Raw genomic sequence first — 19,766 nt, forward strand, 5'->3', positions numbered from 1 at the left:
TGTTTCTTTTGAATGAGTGATGTGTTGTTCGAGTTAATTTTCTCTTAATGGGCTTTGAATGTACATTACTTGCAAAAAATTTCGGATGATTTTAATTTCGGGCAAAAAAAAGTGTCCGAAATTTTTAAGCGTCCGCAATTTCAAGGACGGTGCCTACTTTTGTTACGGCGCATACATTCTGCGCATCTCGTGATACTCGGGTTTCCTATGGGTGGTGCGTACTAATATAGGGATATTTTTGCGCGGTTTAAAACTATGCGGAGAAAGCAGAACTCAGCAAGAGCTTTTGGTATCCAAAAAGAAAATTGGGGGTAACCATACATTTTTCGGAGATAATAAGGCTTCAATTTGGAAAAAAACGCCATACATTACTTTGTTTTTTACGGCTCAGTTTAAAATAATTGTTGCTTTATTATCTCTAAAAAGGCATGGTTACTCCCAATTTTCTTTTTGGATTCTTAAAGCCCTTGCTAAGATCTGCTTTTCCCGCATAGTTATAAACCGCGCAAAAATACTTTAGTATTAGTAGGCACCGTCCTTAAGTGTCCGAAATATTTACAGTACAGCATGGGCTTTAGGAAAGATGGGTTTCGACTAAATAAATTAGATTACATTTATTTCAAATAAAGTTGAATTACTCACAATGAAGTAGTCTTTTGTCTTTCCTGGCCGCGCCTGGGATTTCAATAGGACGCACGGTTACCAAGACTGTAACGAATGCTGACGAATTTGTTATGCAGGCTAAATTTGTTCTGAGTCAAACGGTGCGTTGTAACTTGTTAATCAGGGCTATTCTACAAGAAATAAATGGGGGAGAAATGACCAGAAAAGACTAAAGTCTACTTCATTGTGAGTAATTCAACCATATTTGAGATAAATGTAATATTAATTTAGTCAAAACTCACGTTTCCTATTGCCCATGAGTACAGTATAAAACTTTCAAGTAGTACTACGTACTTTCTTGGGCGACGCCATCACGTGTACTCAGTAACTGATGATAGCGCTAGAACTCGGAACTCGGATTAGGCTTTATCCATTCTTTTTATCACTGGAAAGGAAATTTTTTTTGTGAAAAACATAATGCAGAGAAATTCCATTTCGCAGTACATATAATTTTTATCCAAGCCAAGTTTTACGACAATTGCATTGCCCATGCCAGTGGTGCTAGTCCCCTTCTGTTTCATTTGATCATCAATCAACACAGTCGAAAAGTCCTCTTCATTGTCACTAGAATGTGGTTCTTCTTCATCTGTAGTGTAGCTGTCAGCAACTGTGGTGATTTATCAAGAAGCTCATAGTTCTTTTCAATAAGCTCTTTGAGACGAAGAAGAAGAAATCGGAGGACAATCTCAATTGCAAGTCAAGTCCTCCCTTTGCAATAGGCCTTATCGCGGTTTCCAACGCCATTTTGACGAGTAGGCAAACACGTCTGAAATAACAGTGTTTGTATGGAAATCCGATGTCAAATAATTATCATAAAACATCGCTTCTGAAACATTCATGAATTGGAAACTTTTCGCACTATGCAAAGGATTTTAAGAAAAAAAATTGGAGGGATGTAGCTGTGCCAGAAAGCGTCCAGTCGTGTTTTTAACTTTCCATACATTTGTCTGTATAGCGAACCAGCCGTGAACTGCTACTAAAAATAGTTCGCGAGAAAAAAAATACAGGGAAATGTATGGAAAGTTCAAAAGATGACTGGACGCTTTCTGGCACAGCGACATCCCTCCATTTTTTTTTTCTTAAAATCCTTTTCCTAGTGCTAAAAGTTTCCAATTCATGAATTTTTCAGAGGCGATGTTTTATGAAAATTATTTGACATCGGATTCCCATACAAACACTGTTATTTCAGACATTTTTGCCTACTCGTCAAAATGGCGTCGAAAACCGTGATAAGGTCTATTGGACAAGGTCTATGCTTTTCATCCTCAACTGTTGTATCGATACTGCCCCCGGGGATGCAGAAAAAAGTCCACTGCTTGAGATACTGTAACGGCTCGATAGAATTTGTGTAATTTTCTCGTCGGTGTATCTGTAAAACCTAACGGGTGCTATCTTTAAAACTATAATTTTCACAGATTTTGTTTCAGTCTAATTCGTGTTTTGCAGACGTAAATTTCCTTAAGCTCTGGACCGCTATGTTTCAGAAACGTGTCCGAATTTTTTGTCCAAAATTTGTCCGAAATGAGATAAAAAGGAAAAAAGTGTCCGAAATTTTTTGCAAGTTTTCTGGCTTTGCATTTGAGGTGACCTGGCACTAGGCATGTAATTAGAATGTTATTGCCGCTGGCCATTTTGCTGCAGTCGTCATAGCAACGATTATGCACCGCAATCGCACAATCGATGCGAGTTTCTTCAAGACAAGCAGATGTTCTGAGTCCAAAAATTGTAATCTTTTCTCTCAATTTCGGCAATTTTAGCCGAAATGACTGAAGTGATGTATGGACTGGTCTCTGAGGCCAGGAAAAATCGCTTTTCAGCGATACCGAAACTGGACGAAGAAGGTAAGTAAGAAGTTAATTATTGAAACCAAGGAGTCAATTTCATCTTGTTTGTTGTTAATCTTATTCGGCTTGTATTGTTTTCTAAGTCGTGTTTTAAGAGTTCTTAACTCTAGCTGGTGTTTCAGATATTGTGAGCGTATGGGACAATGTGTCGAAGTTCATCGAAAAGCAAATGGCGCTTCAAAAGGTTAGTGAATTTGCAGTGTTCGAATTTGTCTTTACGCACGTGCAATGGAATGCTATCTCTGCCGCTATCTTCGCGCCTTTATTGTATTTTGAGAAAGCTTCAATTCCTATTTTAAATTAAACTTCGAAATCAAGGAGTTAAGTTTATGTTTATACCTTCCTCGATGGCTAAAATACCAAAATCCCATTGTGGAAATCACCTACGTTGTTTATAGAGCAAAAGCCGCAGTCCTCATAAACATTCACTGAGTGCCATTTTATTTCCTGCAGGGGGTTTGTGTTCCAGGACTTGGAACCTTCACCTATTCGCAGAAAAAGTTGGATGTTGGAAACAATAAATACATTCAGATCCAGAGACCAGTTTTTATTCTGTCGGAGAAGTTTGCGATGACTCACGCGCTTAATTACACCAAACATCACACCACAGGTAAACTAATTTAACTTACTAAAACAATAAGTGTATACGTTCTTTTGTGGGGCATAGATGAGGCGTTACTTAGGTAGTAAAATGTTTGGTTATGAGGGACATGGAAGTTGTTAAACGTATTTTATTTTCTGTTGTAAACCTCGGCTTTCTTTAAACCATACCCACTACAAGAAATGAAATGCAAATCGACACCTCAGTCAGAAAGAGACACTCCGCAATTCCACACAACCCCATGCATATATCATCTATTATGTATAAACTATACCATACATTTTCTGGGAATTGCCGTTTGTTTAAAAGTAGTATGAAGATAGTGGAATGTTAAAATCATGTCTTTTACCCTACAGGGAAATTTTACCCTTCAGTCTATGAAAATCATGGGGTAAATCCAATTGAATTTCAACCTGTCTCTTCCATGTTGCAATAAATAATACCTAATACATTTAAATGTCTGTGAATAATTGATACTTTTAAAAGAATCTGTTGCGTTTTGAATTTTTGTTTGATTTGAAAATATTTCAAACCAGTTTGATTGTTGTTTTCCCTTTCTTAGATAATGACTGTGATAAAAAAAGAAACACAGTGTCTAAAACATTTTTGTGTAAATATTCATAGCCGTGCTCAAGAAGGTGGGAGGGGGGCGGGGTGGGCTGAAGAAGGGGGAACTGGCTCAATTTGCTGAGATCTTGGCACATTTTGTTGGTGATTATGTGGAAAAATCTCATCACCATGTGCCATCCTGTGATACTTTGAGGTCATAGCTAAGCGTAAAGCGGGCGTTTGCATGATATTGGCGCAACCTTCATTCCAATACAAGTTCACTCTGGTTCCGTATTGTGTCCCTCTTTGTTTACATGATACTGGCACAAAATCTCACACCAGAGCGAGTCATACCAGTGCAAGTTCACCCTGGTCACTGTACCGAAGCAAGAGATTTTCATTCCCATACGAAATCTTATCACAGTGTCGTGTAAACGTGGGATGACTGTTTTTTCAGGCATGAAATTACTTTCCCAGGAGTCTGGAACATATAGCGCATATATAATTGACAATGAAATTATCTCATCCCAGTTCATGTAAACACTGTATGAAATCACAATGTCATATCAGTATGGATCTCGCACCAGTGTGAGTTTTCACATGTAAACATGCCCTAACTAAACTGAATGACTGGATGTTTTTTTGTCAAGAAATACCTGCAGAGTCCAAATCTACCAACATGGCAAATTTCAAAGCTCAAATAATTATTCACACCATCCCGTCGCTTAAAGTGACCACTACATTTATCACGCTTGGGCAAACCTCTTTACAAAATTCAGAAGAACACCCTACTCCATCCCTCTGTTAATGCAATTTTACCCCCGTTTATGTTGGTGTAGGGCAGCATGAAGTCAACATCTCATTTCATGTTATTTTATCCTTGTAGGTCAAATACCAGTTGTACAGCTTAATTTTGCTGCACTTTCAAATGAGACGCCATTCAATAGAGACACTGTAGAAAGTTGTGTGAAAGAAGTCCTCCAAGCTCTGAGTAGATCTGTGCAAGCTAAAAGAAATGTTGAGTTCCACTTTGCTGGGATTGGAAGATTGTCAATAAGAGAGTCCAAAGTGAAAATGAAGTTTTATAAAGAGTTCATAAGGAGTATGGATGGCTCTGGTAGCTTAGTTCATGCATTATCCAATGTAAGTAATGATGTACAATTGTACATAATTATATATAAACTGTATGTTTAAAAAGACTGAATTTGAGAGATGCTTAATGATCCTTTAGCAGAGCTAGCATTTTGAGTGATTTGGCATGGGTGATCTCATTCAACTCCCAGGAGATAGACTGTTCGTTGGTCACATGACCTTCTTCAGGGAAGTTTGGTTTGCCATGGTGGCCTCTTCCCTTGAAGGTCCCAGAAAAGAGGCTGCCTGGTCATACACTGTATGTTCAGTTCCAGGCCCCAGTTGTTCAAAGAGCAGATAACTTTATCCAGTGGATAACTTGCGTTAATTTCAGTGGATAAAATACATGTATATTGGTTGGAGTACATCACAAGAATAGCGATTTATCCACTGGATAGATTTTTTCGCTCTTAATAACAACTAGAGCCAGATTTGTAGCTTTCCTAAATATGTGTCCTGAATTGAATTAAAAAATGCCTTTCTATACAAATTGGTACAGTAGGTTATCATTATCATGCTGTGCTTTTCAATAAGCAAACAGAGAAAATCTGACTTTTGAAAGTCAAGCAACATTTGTTTTTTTAAACCATGCTGTCAATCATAATTGATGACAACCAATGCATCCATGAAAAAAGCTAACAAAAAACAGACTTGAACAAACAAAAAGTAGATCAATATTGAATCACAACCCATGACAATATAATTTGTAAAATGCAACCACTGGGCACTGGTTTATTTGTATTGAAAATCGGGACTCAGTTTTGCTTTTGACCTGAAATTCCTGGTCTGTGCTTTCAATTTGTTTCCTAAGGATATCTATTGTACATACATATAAATATTATTTTGATACTTGAGAGTTGTTTGTTGGAGAAGCCTAACAAAATGCTGGGTTCATTTAAAGTTACATGTATTAACTGCATGATGCTCTTTGTTTGTGGGAGGCGGTGTGGCCTAGTGGTTTAAGGGGCCCCGGATGTGTAAATTATCTTGAGGCCCCAGGATGAAGAACCGCTCCAAATAAAATAGAACAAATAGCCAACTGATTTGCCTCCCACCAGTTGAGATTTTTAACAATGTTATTTTCAGTTTGCATATTTATTTCACTGGTTTATAGTGTCCCCAATTAGCGCTACAGCGCTAAATACTTCGACACTTAATTTATAAAGTCATTTATTTATTTATTTTAGTTATGTTTATTTGCTTTATAAAATTTGCTGATTTGTGTTTAACTTCCTTTGAGACCTTTATAATTAAATTACTGTTCTTTTACTTGCAGCGACCCGGGACTGCAGACTCTGTTTTATCAGAACCTATGAGTCCACGGCCTCATACAAGTAACACTCTTGTTTTACCAAGGTATTAATTAAATTTAGTTGAATGTAGTAAGGTAAGGTAAAGTCGCACAAGAGCCTAGGTGGCCCACACGGCCAGAGCTTAGCCCTGTTTCCGTAGCATGAAGCAACTAGGAGTATTGCTACTCCCCCCTAGATGGGATGCTAGTCCATCGCAGGGTTACCCCCAGCAGTATGTCACCGGTACCCATTTATACACTTGGGTGAAGAGAGACAATGTGGAGCAATGTTGCTTGTCTAAGGAAACAACACAGCAATGAAGAGACCAACCTGGCCCCAAACCAACGACCCTCAGATCCTCCGACCGTCCACTACACCACCGTGCCTCCGTACAGTTGAATGTAGTATCACAGTTCAATTTTGAAGAGTTGTACTGGGCACAGGGCAAGTTGAATAGTCAAATGAATACAAACATGGAGTAAACAAATTATTTAGCTTTGCTTTTCGATTGCCTTCCCCTCAGAATTTTCAATGACTTTCAAACATGATGTGGGATATTTTCTGGCACCGCACATTAAAATTAATGTTAAGTCAGGACGCGTAGGTCATGTCAGATGAGAAGAGCTTAATTTTATTCAATTGCTGCCCCTTTAGAATAACTCCAGGAGACGAGGGAGGCCCCAAAAGTCCAGGCAAAGAGGGAATGCCCACCATTACAGAACAGGATGAAGAGCATGGTGAGGGCATAGCATGTAGAGAAGAAGCCATGACTCCTGATAAAGAGAGACCACAAGAACAATGGGCTGAAAAACATAAAGTGGCAGCTGGGTCCATACCTGTTGTAGAGCCATTACTGGGAGAGCAAGACCAGCCAGGAGATGAGGATGGTGAGTGAAAAAAAATTAATTATTATAAGTGATCCCAAAATTCAAAATCACCTTGTCAGCACTTGCTGAAAGTTCATCCTAAATTGCGGGCTGCCAAGGCCCTGGAAAAATCTGAAGGTCCACTTTGATTCAGGACCAACCTAATTGCTTGTAAATTTGCTTCTATACTCACCATATAATGATAGAGGTTTAATTTCTTGTATAAATGATTATTATTTTAACCTCAGATGGGGGAGGGGGGGGGGCTTGGGAGGGGGAGTGTTCCTGACAAGAGGGAATCATCAGTCTCAGACACAAAACAAATTAAATTGTAAACTTGAGCGACCCACATACGTGTAACATGCTTCTTTTGACGCATTTAAGTAAATGTCCTTGACCTCCTTCACTTTTAATTTATGTGGAATGCTGGGGCTGGAGGGGGTACTAGTTTTCTTCTTTATTTATTAGTTTTTTTAATTTCCCAACAAATTAATTAATTAAATCATTAAAATTATCAAAATAAAGACAATATTGTTAAGGTTTTGATCAGTAATGATTTCTTGAAACATAAGCAAGCGGATAGAGCGCACGCACACATAGAGAAATTTGAATTATCGTAAGCATTTTGAGTGTCGTACTGGTAAGTAAGTTTCACGTACTATTGTCGCGTGTGCGAGATGTTTTGGGTTGAGACTGTTTTTTGGGGAAATTTTTTTGGAAAGTTTAGTGTCAACCGCGTTACCGTTTTTGGGGTGTTGTTTTGGCCAATTACCATGCCTTTTTTAGAAGAGTTTTCTGCAACTGCTTGCGAACAAATATATACATGTATACCTATAATATTTTAATATATAGCTACTTTTTTTAATGGAAAAATATCATAAAATATATTTAGGTTCTAGCTAGTCTGCTTCCAAGATCTCCTGGTGACAATGTTATATTTTTGGTCATGTTTGAAATGTTACCTGCCATATTTTGGTTATTATATGATTGTATTCTTGCCAAGAACTTGTCTTGGTTCCTTTCAATCAGTCAATGCATCATTTATTTTAATATCTAAGTAACATCCAATGAGCTAAAAGCTTGTTCAAAGTACATACATGCTAAAAATTAAAAAAATTAAAAGTGTATGAAAAAATTACAAAGATTATATATAAATTGATAAAGGCTGCTATAAAATACAAGTGCAAATAGTGACTATTATAAAAACAAAGATTACCAAAATAGTTGGTTATGATTATAAGTTACATAGTTCTATTTTTAAACTGTATATATATTTTCAAGCCAATTTACTAAAACTGTCACGTTTAGTCTTCTAGGACACCTTTCAAAAACAATAAAGAAGGTACGAAAGTTAATAATAGTGAGCTTCATTGAAGCTGTCACATGCCAGCAGGCATTGTTACACCAAGATTCATCAAGATCATAACATTTTTGGCTTGAAACCAATTTGAAAAGCCTTTGAGATTTTTTCTTTTCAAAACATGTTGCAGTGTTTTGGAAGTCTTCAGCAGGATGGATTAAGAAGTTGATTAACTCTCAGTTTGAGTAATTACTTTAATCTGGAAGTCCTTCAATACAATCAATAATTGATTGAGTGAAACTGCTGGCAGTGCTCACATGGCAACCATTTTCATTTAACAATTTGTTAACTTTGCCAGTTTAAGCATACATGGTAACCACATTTAAATGTAAACTTAACATTAATAGCACCAACTGTAAATGCTGAGTAGAAAGAGTTAACCATGATAGCTTATTCAAAAATGCCGGGGCCAATTGGAAATGCTTATCATGATAGATTTCAGAGTACATTTTCAAGAATTTATAACTTATTGGATCACCCTTCCAAAGATCATTATCCAAGCAAGTACAGTAGGTACAAGAACATTTTTGCGATAAATATAAATCAAGGAACAGCAGATTGTGGTGATGGTAACCACACTGAGGAAGCTGATCACAGTGAAGGTTGGTTTCTTTTTTCATTTTGAAATTATCAGCATCTTGTGCCAGTAATATGGAAATGTTACGTAGCACTACTGTCTTAATCTTTCAGTATTCAAAGCCTAAACTAGCTTAATTTATATATTTACAGACTATAAAAATGGGAAAGAGAGTAACTGTTTAATCTGTCAGCACTATAAAACAGTACGTACTTGACGTTAATAATCATTGTAATGGTACAGTACATTTATTTAACTTTTTAAAACAGACAATTAGTGGTTAAAAGAAAAAAATACTGAGTATAAAAATTGTTAAGGACATGGAATGGAAATGTTACATAGCACTAGTGTTTCAATTCTTCAGTTCTTAAGGCTCAAACCAGCCTTATTTATATATTTACAGACTTGTCTAATAAATAATGGGAAAGAGAGTAACTGTTTAATCGTGCAGCACCATTATAATAACAGTACTTCATTGTAATAGTACATTTAATATTTAACTTTTTAAAACTATGACAATCAGTGCTTAAAAGAAAAAATACTGAGCATAAAAATTGTTAAGATTGGCCAGAAGTAGTATTGCATTTAGTTTGCTTATCTTGTTATAAGATATATGTATAGTGATCTCCAGATTAAAATTTGAAGTCAAAGAGTTCATTAGCAATCTTATGGAGCCAATAAGATCTTGACTGGTCCCTCGTTTTGAGGTTATAAAGCCATAAGCTTGTTGGGCAAATTTGAGCTCTTAACTTGAAACCACAAGGTAAATATGGAACTATGATTCTGACACAAGAACCAGATTAAAATGAATTCAGAGAGATTTGGGTTCCATTAGGCCAAATCCTCACTTAATGTGCTGTTTTACACCAGGCAGGCCCTTCAATTAAGGACTTAAGATCTATGAATTTTCTTTACTGCAAATTTACTGCATCATTTAGTACAATCTGTTGCCTCTGCCAGTCATCTAAGAGATGATGTTAAGTTACATGTAGTACTCTGTAGTTTATCTTTTTGGCACACATGTGTTGAGTAAGCAAACTTTTATGTTTAATTCATGATGGTTAAATTTTGTTATCAAATAAAGCAGGGTAGTCCAGTTGAAATAAGACTAAATTTTGAAAAACTGCCAGGATACAGATATTTGTCAAGATTTATTAACTGGGACTTTCAGAATTATTTACATTCATGGAAGATTTTTTGAAGTTTGAATTTTGTTTAATTCGTGTTTTCATTCTGTACTTAATTATAAATATCGACCACAGAGCCAGACTTGCTATTGAAATTAAGCCATAAATAAATGTGTATTATGTAGGTGCTTAAGCTTAAATAACGTTAATGGCATTCTTTGAAATTTTCATCCACAACCAGCAATTTTTAAAAAATATTTCTGTGTTCAGTGTGATAAACAAACCTGTCTTAACTATGTATTTTCCATAATCATTTGTGTATGTGTACTAATTGTCATTACATGTTAATAATACTTAAGTACTGATTGTACTGATCAAAGTTTGAAATATTTCACATATCCAATCACTTGAGGTTTTGAGTTGTTTATGGATTGTTCCTTCATACAAATTATACTAACACCATGAGTAATTAAATATAACCACTCGTTGTATTGTTTTTGTTTAAATATATTTCAGAGCTACAAAACTGTGTGATTTTGTTTTGTGGAAAAACAAAGTAATAATGAAAAAAAAAGTAATGATCTTATATTTTTTTCTTTTAGTTTTTTCTTCTTTAATTTATTTAGAAAATTTTAGAGTACTGTAATGTCGCTAGATGTTAAGTCAAGGCCTTGTGATAGGGTTTAGGGATAAGGGATGATGAACGTGGCTTAAGGGATACCTCTAACTGATTTTAGGGATAACAGCCTTGGCAATTCTAGGGATAAAAAGGGGTTACCCAAACCCTACTAAATACCTAGGGCTCAGTTAATGTCCACTAACCCCTGACTTTTTATTGAATGTTTTTCTTTGGGCAAATGCTTCCCTTACTTTTCTTTTTTTAAATATATATAATTCTCTGTTTTCATGACAAAACCAATGCACAGCACAGAAAGAGTATCTATTACACTGATTTTTGTAAAATTAGTACTGAGTATTGTTTAAGCCAGTAGACATGTTTTATAAATTATTAATTACTCTTGTAAGCAGTAATGTTTCAAAGCTGGTCATGTTAATTATTTTCTTAATAATACATGTCTATTAGCAGCAAATTAGTATTGAGTTAATAATAGTTATTTCTCAAGTCACATGATATCTGATATCCATGTATTGCTATTAGCAACAGAATGTTTTAGTTCACTCGAGTGTAGGTTTCTTCTTAATGACATGGTACAGCATATACAAGAAGTGTTCTCCTTGTAATGGCTACAGTTTATGTTAATCAGAGTGTCTCGTTTCCTTCCTTGCCTAAGAAGAGAACACTTCTTGGTGGTGCAAAATCAATTCCACAGTTTTCTAAGAATTTGAAGCAAGTTAAATTTGTTACCAAGAAACAGTGGGATAGTGGTGTTTCATCACCAGTGAAGTGCTATTATGTGATAAGTAAGTTACTAAGGCTAATGTCTTTCAAATTATTATTTAAAGATCAATTTTCTGGTTCTGTCAGGTCCATATTAACATATTTTGAGCATGGATATTATCATTTTTACCAGTGGTAAAATGTTTGCAACAAAAAATGCAATCATTGTTTTTCTGTTCTTATAATAACATGGTTTACATTATTTGCAAAGGTGTATTGTAAATCAGAAAAAAATGTCTTCTCCATCCACTGCAGGCTATGTAAGTAGCTAGTTGTTGTGTTATTCTAATAAAAATTGGCCGGCAGCCATTGACAGTAACATATTTACAATAAATGAATGCCCAATAACTAACCTGTTTCTCTTACCTTGTAGCTCTTCCAAAGAGTCCATTGAGGCTTTCAACTGCCAATGGACCTCGTACACCCCTTCAAACTGCCAAAGCTACTGGTGTGATTTACAGTGTTCCAGAAAATCCTGTTTTTACACAACCTCCATCCCCACCAAGGAGCCCATTAAAGGCAAGTCCTCCCAAAGGCATCAAGGGATGTACACTTGGTAAGAATGGCAAGAGTCCTACCCAAGATGTAAACAGACGCGAGCATTCCCCTGGTGAACAAGCTGTAGACAGAATTCAATCTCCAATCTCACCATCTAGATTAAGGTATGCTAAATGTGCATTGGTAATAATTTTTGTCTAGTGGAAATCCATTTATGGCAAAGGACTGTTTTGCAGCCCTTTGTGAGGCCTCTTTGAGGGCATACTACTTTGGAAAATGGTCATCTTTGTAAAATTTTTAGACCATCGTTTTCTGTCAGTTGTGGAGTCTTTTATATTTTGCATCACAATTGCACATTTTTCATCTATGGACTTGAAGGTTTAAGGGTGCTCCAAGGGATTTTTATCTGAGCGTGCGTATAACCCACCCACACCATAGCTAAAGTGCTCGCATCAGCTGAATGAATCAAAATTTCTGTCACAGAGAAGATCAGAAGTGAAAATACAGCTTAAAATCATGTGAACAGGAAATAAAAGCTGCAGGAAATGTGTTTTTTCCTTGAAATTTTGCCCTGGGACCCATCTCAATTTTTCCATGCATTCAACATTAAGTAGGTCACTTCAAATAGGAACATTTGGGAGAAAGTTGTTGCCCAGTCAAATTTCTTGTAGTTTATAAAATGTCTTTTTTGATATAATACTAGATCTATGGGATAACTTTTTGCTGTATTGTCAGAGGAGTTAAAGAATTTAGGGGGCTACCCAACAAATCAATTAAAACAGTAGGCCACCGACTCAGATTTTTAGCTTATTTGAAAAAACTGAACTTTAGAGGTCTTTTTTTGTGAAGCTGGCCTGTTGCTATGGTAACTGCTATGACATCAGAACTAGTCTTAAAGTATTGACAAGTAACAGAGTTGCAAAGATGTTTTATAGTTTGCCTAAATGATCAGATATGATCTTTGTAACCTTCCATCGTGTCACAATCTCCTGATCAATGAAAAACCCTTACCAGCCTCCTCAATTCTGATAAAAGAAAGATAGAAATTCAACTAATGGTCTTTATATCTTGGAAACAAGTTTGGATCGACTCTATTCTGTTTGTGGTACTTTTGTGAAAACGATCAATGATTTTTCCAAAAATTACTAGGTTTTAATGCACTCAGGGTGCCAAAGTTTTATTTTGAACATTTACACCAGTAGTTAGTGTGAGAAACTCAGCATGAGGAAACAAGTTTAACAAATTGACTCATGCAACAAACTTCTCCCTTAAATTATTTTTATGCTTTAAATCATGGTTTGTTTTGATTACAGGTGTAGTCATGGTGATAAAGCAGGACAAGAACTGTGTTACCTCTGCCATCAGCGTACTCAGAAGAATGTTCCAATTTACTTTGCTGAGGAGCGTCGCCAACGTGAACTTGAGCAGGATCGCATCCTGCAACAGTACCAGCAACAGAAGGACACTGAGGCAGTTTTGCAGGAACAGGTATGTAGAAATCTGACTTGTACATTGCTGTTGTCAGTGAGTGGCTACTGTTTTCTTTTTTTTTTCTTAAATTATTTTCTTCTCTTTTTCTTTAATTTCTGCCCATTGCCTATACCTACCTTTATCATAAGAAACTAATGAATTACCTGGATAGTTACAGTGTATATTAATTTTATTTAAGTTGTAATTTGCCTCCAAGGTTGTCACTAGTTTCATGTCTTTGTTTATGTGCAAATAAGCAGCAGCTAACTCGAAAGCTCTGCTAGTTTGGCTGCTGGATGTACACTGATTTCATTACATATATATTTATTATTTATATAACCTGTATTTATGTTTTCTTTTCTTTTGCGCTTCTAAACAAATAGTGTGAAATAAAATGATTTGATTGTGAAAACTAGCTGTTTTAAAAGTAACATATTGTATGACCCACTTTTTGTTGTATTCAGTACCACTAACGCAAAATTCTCACCTTTGTTATTTTTTCTTTCCTGGCTAAATTGCTTTATTTTCTTCATATGCTACAGACCAAGAACCTAGAAAACCGTCGTTACAACCAGACGGTTGCTGCTTTTAATCTTGGTGTATCTGAGGCAGTGAAGGTAATAAAATAAAAGTAATTGTGATTATTGAAATAAATTTTGCAGTGAAATTTGGATTAAAAGCTGTTTTGTTAAATAGAAGAACAAAAAGTGAAGAGGAGAGATGAGTGATTTTGTTGTTGTTGTTGTTTCAGAGTAAGTTAAGCACGAGGCCAACAGAATTCTGTGTAAGTAGCAATTTATTATTTCGTAATTCTTACAGTCTGTAATTCAACAGTGTTATCGTTTGTAATTATTATTCAGTTTTAGTTATGGTTCGTGAACCTCCCCTTTCACAGATGTTCGTTTTTCGTTCACCATGATGATGATGGTGATGATGATGATGACGATAATTCGTTACGGTTGCAGTCTGACATTTAGCTGAATGTATATGTCACCAACAAAAGTTAAAAGAGAGGAGTTGTTTAGCAAAATTAAAATGACACCAAGTTTTGTTGTATTAAAGACAACACAACCGAGTATGTTCGACTTTATTGATCAAAGCCACTAGTCATGCATGTATGTGAAACGTGTATCTCAGTCAAGAGATTTCCAGGTTATTATACAATGGTAAAAGAACCAGAACAATAGAATCTTGAAAACTCATGTCCAGGTTAACTAGAACTTCAGGCTAACTTGAACGGAAAGTACGTGTACCCGGGGAAATTGCTGACAGATATTTATAATATGTAACATTGCCTTGCGGCTCGAACTTTATATAGTGATGCAGACAGTTTTGTATTCCCCTAACAGTGCGAGTTATTTGGAGTCAACTAGACAAGTGACTTGTTTTCATTTCATTGTCATTAATCAAGTTGAAACTGTCTTTTCCTCTACAGAGGTCATACTTATTTCAGAACAGGCCGCTTACGCCTCCTCGGTACATTAAACAAGATGAGTATTCCAAAGACTTGGGTGGCCAGGTTAGTGTACATCTTATTTGTTTCCTTTACTTAATTTTCACTGGAATAAATGGCTCACACAGAAGATTCGAAGTGTAGAAAAGTTGGAAAAGTTGTGGAAAAGCTAACCCATTTGTCTGACTTAACGAATGTTAACAGAAGAAGAAGCGTTGCTTGAATTTTGTTGCGGTCTGCTGTAGATTCGTACATTAGTCAAATTAATTACTTGTTTGTTTTTTTCTAAAACTTCTTTGACCCGGAATGAAAAATATGTTTGAGTTTGCTTGTAATACTGAAATGTCAGCGTTGGCATAAAGATAACGACTTAACAAGTTCTGTAGGATGCGTACATTTGTCCCATTTTAAAATATGCGATTTCTCATCAGGTGGTTACAAAACACCATAAACTTTCTAAACTGAAGAAAGAACAGGAATTCCTTGAAAGGTTGGAACAGGTGCAGCTCGCGGAGGAGTAAGTAAACAACTGATTTGTTTTACTCTAGTCACTCTTTCACTCTCAGTAGCTTTCATTTGAATAGTCACACTGTAGGATTTCAACTACGTACTCGAAAGTTAGCACTACAACAAAGAAAATATAGCAAAAGTATTACTTAATAGCTTTCACTTGAACGTTAGTATCAAGGATTTAGTCCACAGGCTTAACAGTTAACACCACCTTGTACTGTATTAAAACCACAGCACTTTGGGACACCCGCACTGACCACAAGCTTCCATCCATTTAAGTAGTCACACTTACAGATTTCATCCATGGACGCAAACGTCCCAACCACCCTGGTGTAGTATGCAGCACCGTTGCAGGGAGCTTTTCAATAGTATTTCATTTGAATGATTAAACTTTAAGATTTCCTCTACAGGTCTACTAAATCATCAGAACCGCTTCTAACCCTTAAGATTTTGTTTATCAAGTTACATTTAACTCATTGCATGGATTGGCTCGTTAACGAAATTGGCTAAAACGTTTTTGTCATTTCAGCCTGGCTTTGCAACGGGAGCAGTACTTGCGAGAGAAGAAAGAGGGTAGTGATGCTTATCGTAAAGCATTGGATGCTCAGGTGAAACATTTAACGTTCGTTTGTTCTTTGCTGTTGTAATTAAGCTCTGAAAAATCAGTGACTTTCGATACTTCTTGTTTCTTTTAGAGGTGTGTTTCTTTCGGGTCAGTTTCTGAAAATTTTATGGTATATGGACCAATTCATCTTAATTGCGCCGAAAACAACTGTTCAATTTTGCTTCTGTTGTGTTTTTGTCTTGTCAGGAGTGCATTTCAGAAAATGTTTAAAACCTGTCTCCGATGTTCGGTCGTATTTTCCAAAGCCCATTACGAACCTTGGCAATTTAATTGCGTGGTTGTCAGTCAAAACGCGCAGAAGAAGACACTATTGGGTCAATTGACTAAAATAAAAAAAAATAGTTTTAACGAAGAGGGCAATCAAGAACGAAGCTACAACTTTAGTTAAAGCACTGAGGAAGCTACGAAGATAAAACAGTTAGTAACAGATCTAGGGAAGCTATATGAAGGTATATAAGCCCTAATATACATAATAGACAAACACAAGAGCAGCAATATAGATTGATTGATTGATTGGTTGATTGATTGATTAATTGGAAAGTGTTACTGAATATTGCCTTTGTTTAGATTGCAATCAGGCAAACTATCAACATCTTACCGCGTGCGTCACCTGAGCTGTTACGTCTGCCAAAACCCCAGATTATTGTACCCTTCTCACACACGTTAGAAATGCGTCTACAACGAAGACCAGGAGGAAGAATGGTAGAGTACTTTTAGTTAAGGCAGTCAGTGTGTCGTGTAGCAATAGTGTAGATAGTTTAATCAGCTGTTAGGTTACACTAGTTAACACATGCTACTGAGCGAGTGAAGTCTTGGTCAGCTCCTCAGACGTCGCTATATATTTGGGCTTTGTAGTTTGGCATCTCTGCCGAAATTAGTATAGCATGGGTACAGCACGTTTTTAAGGTCAATCAGTCAAATTTTTATGAACGGATTTTGTACGTCAGGAGGTATGAACTAGCCGCTTGTAACTCGGTATCTCTCCCAGACTTAGGGCCTCTTCATATCATTCCCGGTCAACCGGGCTGCCTCGGTTTCATATAAGAAGGCAGGCGAGCCCTGGCTACCGAGATCTCGGTAGCCAGGCTGAAAAATTTTCCATATAAACTCTTCAACCCAGTTACCGGGACGTCTATCAAAAATGGCCGATAAATTCCTTGATTTCGGCGTTGATAAACACATTCAGTACCAAGAACTGCGATTGGAGATGGCAAAACTTTCTGTGGACGATGTTTTTATCTTAGGGCCTGTGGTAGCTTGACAGCTGCCTATGATTTAGACAATAGTTCAAAGGAGGAGCAGGCCAAAGCGAAGAATCGCGCCTTTTTCACCTCGGTAATCCCCGGGCTGAAATTTCCCAAATGAACAACATAAAATTCCTCCCGAAAACCGAGATCATTTCAAGAGGCCCTTGGTGTCGGGAGATAATTCGTAATTTAGCATAACATGGGTGAATACGTTGTGCCCTCAATACAGTTAAATTGTTATTGGCTCAGTTTCCTCAAGTTACTAAAATACTGTGTTGAATTGCATCTTACTGGAGGAGGATACCTGTAACACGTCTAAATTATTCCAGTTTGTTAGGTGGGAGATTATTTTTTGGTTAGTTTACTTGCCGCCTGGTTTATTCAGTTAGTAGGTTGCCAGACTTGAACGCGAGAAGGCTCGGGTTTATCTCCTGCCCTGACCATTAATTAATCAGGATTTTCTGGTTAATGTATTGCAGAAATAATGTATCACAAAATTTCTGCCGAGAAAACTATTTCGGAATTTGAGAAGTATTCCCAAAGGTGATCCCCTTATTCGGATCTCTTTTGGTTGGTATGCTACTTTGAGAAAAAAAAAAAAAAGAGAGAAGCAATGTTGATTCCAACAGTTTCTTTTCTTCTTTGCTGGTGTAAGGCTCTAACTCCTACCCGCTCCTAGCTGGTAAGTTCTTTTGCGTTGTTTGGTGCGGTAGGACCACCATTGAAGTTCATATACCGGCCGTTTTCAACACCGTTCAGATGCTTGTGTTGGGCGGTGGCATTTAGCGTTGCCACTAACTTGTAACACTCAAAATACGATATGATTTATGTTGTCAGGTGCGCTACAAACCTCTACCAATCCCCGCACTGGAACCGGACTCTAAAGCCCCAATCTTCGGCATCCATGATGCAACAGAGGGGTTGCTGATTGAACGAAAGGCGCGCGCTCATCAGTTGTATCAGGACCAACTTGAAATGGTGGCTCAGCGAAAGAGGGAAGCAATCCTGAAGGATCTACGAAACCAAAAAGAGGAGTCAGATATGCTAGAAAGAACACGCAGAGAGTGAGTTTTTATTTCAGTCTTGGGCGCTGTCTATCCGTATTCTAACATTATTTGATTGAAAATGGAGGAGGTTTTGTACGCTTCCGCCGGAGAGCAGCCTGTCGAAACGATCGGAAACGCTTTGTCTTTTACTTGTGGATAGCAAAAGAGTACTGTGAAAACGAAGATTTTTTTCTACTGTTCGGCATTCTTCACATATAGTTCACAATAGTTCTGGACAGGGCCTGAGGTGGCTTTAATTTAGATCGTCAGTCGAGCACTCCACAAAAAAAACACCCCATGCAGAGCACCAATATCTCTCACACACTTTATAGAGCACTGTTTAGTACTAGTGAGTACTACAATGTCTCCTTTCCTCTGACCAAATGATGGCGTTTCCTGTCCTGATCTTAACAGACTTACAAAATTGCTGGGGATGGGGAATAAATTGTTTTTAATTCTTAGCGCACCAGTTCATGCCCTAAACTCTGGTAGAGAAGAATGTCTTTGAATTTTTGCGTGGATCCCCAGACCCTTGAAATTGCTTAATTACGGAAATGTCTAGCTTGGGCAGCCGTACTCTTTGAATGTTATTTACAATTTAATAAAACGTACCTTAATTTTGCAGTATCATTCTGGACCGTGCCCTCCGTCATCAAGAGCGCTTAGATGCTCGTCGTTCCCTTGAAGAATCCTGGGCCGCAAATGCGGCTCGCAAAAAGGGACTGGAGATAGAAGAACGCCAGCGAGCTCAGAGTCCCGGAATGTTGATTCATGAACAGTGTGATAAATATCGCCGATGTAAACAGTGCGGCAGACGACCCCATAACTGCGGTGAATCGAATATTTGGAGCGAATCTCGATACATCCCTGGATCAAGGCTCATAGTTTAAAAGGCGCTCTCTCCCTATCTGACAAATTTCTTGGAATAATTTAGATGGCTATGCACAGGAAGACTACCAAGGCACCTCACCTCATCCTTTCAGAAAATGCGTGAAATGTTATTTATTGGTGTAACTTTTATTTGTATTATGGCGTAAATACGATTAAGGTCACGAAATTATCTCGCCTCTTCTGAAAAGATAGGGAGTCCAACAAGTGACTGGTCCATTTTGAGGCTCGCTTTCTTATCACATCGAATACATGTTTGCTCTCTCTCTCTTTCTCTTGTTTATATTTCACCTTTTGTTTTATCTTGCGAATTAATACTCTCAACCAAAAAAATGCCTAAAATGTAGTAACAGTTAAAAGTTGTAAACGTTTGTATGTGAAAACTTCAAATAGGGAGTGAACATTTCTAGTTGTAGATGTCAGTAAAGAGTGAATTAATTTCATCACCGGAGTGATATTAAAAACACAGTGTTTGATACGAGATTTCATAGTTTGTCCGCTTTTCTTAATTCTTCACTAAAATCTAACAAGCACCGTGTGATGACAAGAGTGTTCAGCATTTTTCTACTTCGGAGGTAAATTGTAAATACTGAACAATAAAGCAACCATTGATTAACCTG

At 37.0% G+C, this 19,766-nt stretch overlaps 1 protein-coding gene across 2 annotated transcripts; it reads left to right on the top strand.

Moving 5' to 3' along the window:
* The first annotated feature begins 1,539 nt into the window (after window positions 1-1,539).
* Window positions 1,540-19,766, top strand: LOC146466543 (coiled-coil domain-containing protein 81-like). Of its 2 annotated transcripts, XM_085127287.1 has the most exons (16): window positions 1,541-2,504; window positions 2,630-2,691; window positions 2,961-3,117; window positions 4,544-4,800; window positions 6,065-6,144; window positions 6,735-6,967; window positions 11,783-12,071; window positions 13,221-13,395; window positions 13,920-13,994; window positions 14,129-14,161; window positions 14,813-14,896; window positions 15,262-15,347; window positions 15,870-15,948; window positions 16,533-16,667; window positions 18,050-18,276; window positions 18,884-19,766. In XM_085127287.1, exons 1-16 carry the CDS (start codon window positions 2,426-2,428, stop codon window positions 19,146-19,148), a joined length of 2,316 nt encoding a protein of 771 aa, XP_084983413.1. In that variant the 5' UTR covers window positions 1,541-2,425; the 3' UTR covers window positions 19,149-19,766. The 2 variants fall into 2 exon arrangements, with proteins under 2 accessions (XP_084983414.1, XP_084983413.1); XM_085127288.1 differs by lacking the exon at window positions 16,533-16,667 and having other exon boundaries at window positions 1,540-2,504.

This window comes from Pavona decussata, unplaced genomic scaffold (assembly GCF_977016875.1).
Source record: "Pavona decussata unplaced genomic scaffold, jaPavDecu1.1 SCAFFOLD_143, whole genome shotgun sequence".
Classification (NCBI taxonomy): Eukaryota; Metazoa; Cnidaria; class Anthozoa; order Scleractinia; family Agariciidae; genus Pavona; species Pavona decussata.